General features: G+C 43.1%; 1 protein-coding gene across 1 annotated transcript; it reads right to left on the bottom strand.

Moving 5' to 3' along the window:
* Positions 1–136: 136 nt before the first annotated feature.
* Positions 137–7,965, bottom strand: GRPEL1 (GrpE like 1, mitochondrial). Its single transcript, XM_074147282.1, has 4 exons — positions 7,856–7,965; positions 6,721–6,889; positions 5,082–5,163; positions 137–3,496 (listed from the first exon to the last, which is right to left on the bottom strand). Exons 1-4 carry the CDS (start codon positions 7,924–7,926, stop codon positions 3,150–3,152), a joined length of 669 nt encoding a protein of 222 aa, XP_074003383.1. The 5' UTR covers positions 7,927–7,965; the 3' UTR covers positions 137–3,149.
* Positions 7,966–8,709: the final 744 nt, after the last annotated feature.

Genomic DNA, 8,709 nt, shown 5'->3' with positions numbered 1-8,709 from the left:
TCTTTTCTAATTAAAGATATTACTAATGATAGTATCTGTCCTAACAGCATTGACGTAAGCCTATGAAAAAGAGTCACTCCATAAGCTGTTCAAAATACTGATCTTCTGCTACTGATAGAGGCAGCAATAAGTCTGTTTTAATGCTGTATGTTTACTTCAATCAGTCCAGTCCCAGTGATGTTTTACAGTAATATTTGCTCACTAGGTAACACGGGAGCATTAATCTCCGTTCTTTGTGTACTACCCAGTGCGGAAGGGCTTGTTCCAGAGTATTCTGGACACAGCCCCTGCTGCCCTCTGTTCCGTTGCAGTCCCGGCAAGCATTAAGAACGGCGTTAGTAGGTTTGCACGAGCCTTTGACCATAAACTGCCTTGCAAATCACACAGACTGAGCACTCTGCCATTAATCACTTGTGCGGCGGCTGCATCAAAGTTCTTTGCAACTGTAACGGATCTCATTAGCTTCTTGGTTTACTATCTCTCTCTCTTCTTGCAAAATGTTTTTGCATGTGCCCCAGTTGCTCTTAAGTGATGACACATTAAATACTGTGAAGGAAGGTACCTGGTGAGCACCTTCAGCTCATCAGCCCCTTCCTTAAAGGGAATGTTGCACTCATTTGAATAGTGTCCTGGTGTAGCTGTGCCAGACACACAAATGTCTGTGCTGAAGTTATGTAAAACCTAACTGATGTTGTGCACACTCAGCATTTTACTAGGTTTTTGCATTGTATATTGGTAAATAAACTTGTATTAAAGTTTCTTTCCATTATTGATTTAATGGTAACACAGTTTGTGTAATGAGGAAGGTGGTTTAAGTCTTTGCAATAACAAATGGAGATGCATTTTAGCTAAACGATGATGGGTGGAGAAGTGGTCTTTATGAAATAGCTGAACCAGAGGTACTAGTGGTAGCTTTGTTGGCTGCCCTTGTGCTTAAATTTCATAACCGCCTCCCTTTGGTCTTTTGATTTCTTCAGTGCTTCTTGCTGTTGGATGGCAGAGTGCACAGGTGGTTTGAGCTCTCAGTAAAGACTGAAGCTCTGGGAAGGGCAGGCAGAGGAAAAGGAACCACTTCAATGAGACAGTTATCAGCTTTAAAGATACTAGTTTGAGTCTTGCGCTGAACATGTAACAGTAACTTGTGTTTAGGAATACTCTGAATGAAGTGATGTAGTCCACAAAAGACATTTTGTGTGAGGTGCTGGGAACCTTAATCTGCCGGGGAAGAAGCTGTCCCTTAGTTTTAATTGCACTACTGGAAAAAATATTACTAGATTTAGTTTAGATCAGAGGGGTGGGGAGGGAGCAGAACAACACGTCACGGTTCTGAAAAGGAATATAAATCAGCCCTTGGTCCCTTTATGGCACAGTAGTTGAGCACAGGTTCCAATCAAAGTGTAACAGAACCCTTTCTTCAGTCCCATTTCACACAGCTACAGTGTGCTGTAGCCCACGGGGAAGGAAGTTACTTCCAAATTTAACTTAGGTATATGGAATCCGCCTTTTTTTTCCCCCTGTAGTTTTACATTCAATCTTTGCATTCTGATCCCTGTACTTAATTAGCTTTAAAAAAAAAAAAGCTACCACTGTAGTCACCTTCTCACACACACCAAAAATTATCCTCCCTTCCCTACCCAGTCCAAGCATTGATTTTCTTTCTTAAAGAATGAATGAATGAATCCTTAAACATGACTAATCCCCAAACGGTAGTTTGCACTTAGGTTGTTCCTAGTTAATGGTCTGATTCTCATGAGGCAAACCAGCACTGGAAAAAAAAAAAAGTCTTAAAGAACAAGTAATGACTTTTCACCATGAGTAGGCCTACTGTTCAGTAAGCTGTTGGCAACTCTGCATCTGAACCCCCCAAAAAATGAATCAATACTTGACATTAAGGTAAGAAGCTCCTTAATCCAAGACAACCAGAAACAAGGGTGAAGAAAAATTCAGAAGTACTTACTGTTTAACGGGTGCTAATAGCATGCATAAGTTTGGAGTTTCTGTCCTCTGTGTTAAATGTGTGGGCTTTGAGGATACAAGAGGACAGATGCTTTGTCTAGTTGTGTAATTTGCCAAGTTCCATCCATTCCTATCCAAGTGACCAGACAAATGTAGGACAAAGCATTCGGTTAATCACGTATTGTATTTAAGCCTGATTGTGCAGGATTGGGAGCAGCAGCTGGAGTTAAGAGATGGCAAGAGCTGTGCATGGGAAAAGTTCTGTTGCAACTTGAGATCCAAGCTGAGTAAATGCAAGAAATGAGTATGAAACTAAGTTCATGTTTTTGTTTGAGCCACTTACATGCAATTCTTTATGTAATTCTAAAAGACAGCATGTACCAAACTCTCAGCTACTCGCTTCTTTGGGGCAGGGTTGTAACTACAGTTTGCAAAACAAACTGATTGTAAAGCTTGGAAGTTACAAGACTATCAAAATTGTTTAAAACAATTTATACAATATTAAATTAAAAATCCAGAGATAGGATAAATTCGATTGGTTCTTCAATGCCATACAAGTATTAGATGGTTTTCTTGAGTCGTTACTACAGAACAAAAAAAAAGGTTGAACAATTGCAAAAGTTCTCTACTCTCCTTTGCCTTTTATTTACAGGTCAGAATTCACAAAGGTTTCAATTTCACTTGAGAGAGTTTACTTCTGAATAGACAAAAAAGGGCATTTATCACATCTGTGTGTAAAAGCTGATGGACTCTTGCAGAAAACAGGTTATTTGTACTACTTCACCCACTTCTGCAATGTTAGATTCTACAAAACAAAGTGTTTGAACCATTATTTGGACTCTCAATCTACACATAGTGATAAACGTGAGATGGGAAAATTCTTGTGAGCATTTTGTTCCTTTCAATTTAGTGCACCTTTGGTAGCAATAATTGTAATAAATGTTATCTAATCTAAAGCATTAGAGGGTTTAACGGCTCTTGTATTTCCCACTTAAGAAGAGAGCTTACAGAACAGTGATGTTGAAGGCCACTAAGCAGGAGAATTTCAGCAGTTGCTTCATTTTCACTAGGGGACCTCAACCAATTCATTTAACCCTCTCAGGGGGCAGAGGAATGAGGAAAGCATGGTGTAAGAGAAAAACCATCCAGCTGTTTAATAGTTGTATGGCATTTTAAATTCTGAGATTAAGCAGTTAAGCGTCTTTCACAACACCCACCAAGGCAGGCCGCAGCGTGCGCCCATGCAGCTTATAGCCAATCTTGGATACTAATGCAATAGTGCCGGGCTCCTTCCCTTCCATGGGAGCATGGAACAAAGCTTCATGTTCATAGGGATCGAACTTGGCTCCGACAGGATTCAGTCTGAGCAGGCCATGTTTTTTAAACACTTTTTGAATCTGTACTTCGGTCATAACAAGACCTTCATATAAGCTCTTCAGGTGAGGATTTTCATCTTTAATTTCTTCTTTTGGAACACTTTCTGTTGCTTTCTCCAGAATGTCTGCAACTTCTAATAAGTCCTTACAGAAGCTCTGAATCCCTGAAGAGAAATAAGAAAAGGGACTAGGATTAGTCACTGAGGGAAATGAGCATTAAAAAACCCCAACTAAACACAACTCCAAAATCTCAGCAATAATCTGTACTCTTTTAGGTTTTTAACAAGTTACATGATATTGTCAGCATTTGGGGTAAGATGTCCTTCACAATTTTACTTGATGATACAGAACTATTACAGATACCTTGAAATCCACACCACCTCCTCTAGTTCTATGGAAAAAAATGTATTTCAACTTAAAAGAGCTAAAGCTATGCTGATGACCTTAAGAGTTAAAATTCTAACTGCAGTTACCAAAAGCTTCAGATAGCTTAATGTAGTTTCCTCATGTCACTCATCCTGGGATTCACCTACAGTTCAAAGCATTATGTTGCCCTATTCCTACCCTTTAATCTGATGTGCCAAAAATATTGCAAAGCATGTAGTCAGGCTGATGAAGAGTCCGAGAGATGAACAGGGATTCTTCCTTGAATGAAAAGAATTTACACCTCTACCTCTACTACAAACCACTTTTATGGAGTCAGAAGCTGTGCCTTGTAAGGACCGAGCAATTCCTACGCTAACGATAGTCTGTGTCCTGGAGCTGTTCTCTGGCTCACACTAAAAGAATCTGGACTAATCTCACTTAAGGCAAACTGTCTCTAGAAATTGTGAAAAAAATCAAAACAATTCAGCAGAATAACACATTTCTACGTAGAGGTAAGCCAATGGGTTTGGGGTTTTTTTTGCATGTTATCTCTGCAGATATCTGTGACCGCATCTCTGTGAATTTATGCAAGTCTCAGAAATGAGTTTCTCTTCCTTCAACAGCAGCAGCAGTCATATACAAATAATACAACTTACAATCATGCAGATCATCTGTGATTTAGTTTTCACAAGAAATTTTGTTTAAATGTTTATTTCTATTGTAGCATCTCTGAGCTCAGACATGACTCCAAAGCCCTTCTGCACTAAGTAGTGTATTAGTGAAACAATGCTTATTGAAAATCAGCTTCAGGACGATTCAAACATCCATGAAATCAGTAGAAGAATACCATGTAACTGAGAAGTGCTTTTCCTTACAGTACACATTAACTGAAGACCCTGCATTCAGAAATTAAAACTATATTCAGAAGAATCAAAAAAGAACCAAACCCAAAATAAACGCCAAGAACAGAAAAACCCCAAACCAGAAGGAAAGCTACTATTCCATGCTCTTGGTTCAGGTTTTTGTAGTCAGTTCCGAGACCAAAGTGCGTGGAAAAAGGCAAACTTCAGGCCGCAAACCTTACTGAAAAATCTGCTAGTGCGGTACATATTATAGGAAATCAGACACCAAATTAAAAAAAAAAAAAAATCAAGATGTTTAGTTTAGTAGTTTGAGTCTTGCCCTTGTCTAGCAAGATGATTACAATTCTGATGCACAGTGAGGAACTGTTCAAACCTCTCTGCCTCAAATACATTTTTTAACCAAGGAATAAAAATCACTGGGAAGTACAACTTGTCAAAACTGTGGGCCAGCCAGCTCAATTTTCCAGGCTTTGCATTTCCTGGGTCTTATGAGTATACACAAAAGGAGCCCCCAACTGACCGTATAACTTTGCCTCTTCTACCAGTTTCTGGCTTCTTTGCCTCACGTTTTCTGCATCTGCCAAGGCACGCTTGTACTTGTCCTAAAGAAGAAAAACCAGTAAGAGACGAGCTTTCATTCCTGGTGATTGGATGGTTGACATTAGTTCAAAACAGCATATTCAGTATAAAACAGCATTTTAAACAGTTACATGTAGCCTAAACCCACTATCTACTGAGTAATCTGAAAACAATGTGACAATTATCACAGCATCCTTCCTATGAAGACAGATGTTTCCTTCACTTTAGCGCAGACCGAAGTGGGGGAAAGGAACTAAGAGGGGTTTCCAGACTCTCAGTATTTGTCCACGGATTAGATGGAAGAAACTTTTAACTCTATGGATATATCAAGTTTTATGAATCAAAGATTTCTACTTTTTCTGATATGTGTTCACAGAAAGCCTTCATCGGTCATAAGGTATTTTGACACTATGGCAAATGAGCTTGAACCCAGCCATGACTTTCGAACCATCTCTTCCCTCTCCATACCCACCAGAGAGTGTCCTCCAGTTACTTCAAACTTTACACACTATGAAGTCTAACTCCTGTCATTCAGGTTAAGTTTTGGTCTGTTCCTAGCAATATGGCCATGTGGCAGCAGTACTAAGAATGAAATTCTATAAACTTAGGCACTTCAGGTTGAGTGCTTCACCACCTAAGCCACAATGCCATGCTGGACTGCCACTCTGAACATCCTTGACCATCACACACTAGTGAAGAATATCAAAACAGAATAAAAAATAGTCAACGAGTTGACTGAAGAGCCATGTTAGCTAGCCAACTGCAAACGCTGTCAAGAGAGATGCTAAATGAGATCTCAGCTTTGTCCTTCACTGCTTTGGGAAGGGCAACAGAAAGGAAACTAAATCCACTCGTGATCCATATGTGCTGCCTCTACAGAAGGTTCTGGGCTACCTCTCAGTCTCAAACGCTCTTGAAAGGACATTTTCTATAAAGCACTCATCCAGAAAAGCAACACCTAAATCCACACCTCCCACCTCTTGGGGCATCCTTCACCCTCTGCTGAAGTCACGCGTGGGAGAGAATGCAAGATACGTTAAGCCAGACAGAAGGAATGAGATGCTTCAGCCATGTGTTTGAAGGGCTCTCCAACAGAGAAGGTTTGAAACTTCCACTTCTTAAATACGTAATAAGTACCCTATTATATAAAAGCTAAGCATCATTAAGCCTGACCTTTGAAAAGTCAGCAGCTGTTTTCAGAAAGCCTACTCTTAGCACGCACAAATACACCCATCAAAGACACACTCAAACCCTTCCACGCTCTTTCAAAAATTTTTTCTCCACTGAGCAAAACCTAAGTGAACTGAAGTCAGTGAAACTCAGTAACAATTTTTCAGGCTGGAGAAGGTCCAATTCCATCCAGAAATTGGAAATAAACTATGCAAAATTCTAATTTTGGTCTCGGGTCTTGTAGTACATCTACTCTTAAGTTTAAAGAAATTATCGAATTGCAGGGTTTTATTCAAGAACTAAACAGCAGTCACACAACTGCATCCAAAATATGCACTAAGAACCCATAATAAACACTCTTAGGTATGTGGTTTGTAAGGTATGCAACCTGATGACCAAAAGACACTTACGGTAACTTCTTTTAGTTGTTCTTCCAGTTTGGCCTTTTCTTCAGTTAACATTTTTTCAGCAGAGCTGGGTTCAACCTTCTGCTCATTTTGGCTCTGACTCTGCTCCTCTTCCACGTTCTGGCCAGTATTTTTCTGTTGTGTTGCTACACAAAGTAGTCGTGGAGAAGTCCTAAGGCAGAAACATGTGGACAATATTAATAAATTGCTTCCTTTGTAAGATATTAGCATTTTCTGGACACACTGGACACTTTCACATGTCAACGTCTACAAAATTTTCACATTAAAGCACAAATTAATATAACAATTCTAAGTCTGTAAAACCTGTTTGCAGAACCTTTCATCAGATGTAATTGAAGCTGGACTGTCTGAATCGTTGCAAAAAAATAACTTTGCTGCAAGGTAACAGCCACTGGCCAGCAGCTTGTAAGTGTCCATTATATTCAGTTTATAAAGTTGCAGCACTTTAAAGAACAATACGAACTCATTTTCAGCAGGGTACTCTATCAGGAAGCAAATCTAGTTTACGTGATGCAATCACCTGCAACAGCGTCCCAGAAGACACAGGAACGAGGACAGTGGAGAGCAACGGAAAAGTGCCTTCTGTGTCACTGCAGTGTCTCATTGCTATATCACAAGTATCACATCAAGAACGGGCCAGTACCCACGAAGATGACTATTTAACCCTTCCTAACGTTAGGCTGAGCTACCTGAGCAAACCCCTTCATGGACATGGCAGGTGGATCAGTGCTGCAACGACAAAAGGCATCAGATCCCTGCACGCCACATCCAGACCTCAGGCCTGGAGGCCTTCAGACCGAAGACCGGGCCAGAAGGGCCCCGCAACGCCTGGCCGGGCCACTCTCCCGGGAAAGATACGGGAAGCCAGCAAAGGGCGGCGAGGGGAGCACAGGGCCGGCACCACCAGCCCGTCCCGGCTATAGGAAGGGGCTCCCCGGCACGGAGCCGGAGGGCCGGGGCTCGGGGAGGTGAAGCACCCCAGCGCGGCGGAGCTGGGCCCCGCTCTCCTCCTGGCCCGGCCCGGCGACTGCGAGGGGGGTGAGTGCGGACGCGGAGCCGGCTGCGGACCCGTCCTCCCGCGCCCGATGCACGCCAGGCGGCGCGACGCGACCCTCACCTCAGGGAGAAGCTCAGCAGCGGGTACCGCGGTCGCAGCGCGGCCCGCACGCACTGGGCCACCGCCGCCATAGCGCCTTCCTGCCCACCGACCGCCTCAGCCTGCCCCTCCGGGCCTCCGCCAGACCGCCGCCAATCAGCGACCGGGCAGACTAAGAGTGACGTGGTTGAGGGCCAATGCGCAAGGCGGACGCACGCCTCAGGCCAAACAGGCGGGGGGGCGGAGCCTGCGGCTCTTCCGGGGGCTGCGTAAAGCTCATGTGAGGAGCGCTCTCCTCGCCCCGCCTCGTGGCGGAAGGTGACGTAAAAGTGGGCGTGGTCTCGGGGGTAGGGGGGTGGGCCTCGCGGCTCGCGCCCTGGGGCGCCATTTCGTTTTGTGAGGGAGGGAAGCGGGAAGGGCTGTGGCTGCCTTTAATGTGGGCCCCGGTGAGCTCTTGCCTCCCGTTCGCAGGGTGGTAAAGCATAATGTAGGAAACGAGAGCCTGTGGGAGTGGGCAGGGCACTAGCTAAGGTCAGGCATTGGTATTTCCCTGTTAAAACTGTATGAGTGCAAGCTGGAGGTGGTGTGGTGGGTGCAGGTGGTCCAGTCTAAGGATCCGCATCTTTCCTGTGGAAGTTGTGACTGAAAAAAGTTTGAAATTTCAAGATTGCAGTTCATTTTTTTAACTGCTGAAGCTGTTACAGTATCTTGTAGCATCTGTCGATGCTTGGTCTGCAAACCTCCGCTCAGAGTTTTTTCATCGTGTGAGTCTATGGACACTATAGGTGCTGTATGCACTCTTGCTGGAAAATCATGATCCAAAATCTTGGTCTTCCATTGAAAGGGATAATGTTGCTAATCTGCTGCTTCCAAAT

Source organism: Numenius arquata, chromosome 5, assembly GCF_964106895.1.
Source record: "Numenius arquata chromosome 5, bNumArq3.hap1.1, whole genome shotgun sequence".
Taxonomy (NCBI): domain Eukaryota; kingdom Metazoa; phylum Chordata; class Aves; order Charadriiformes; family Scolopacidae; genus Numenius; species Numenius arquata.
The sequence above is the reverse complement of the archived record's forward strand: the minus strand, read 5'-3'. Positions and strand labels throughout refer to the sequence as shown.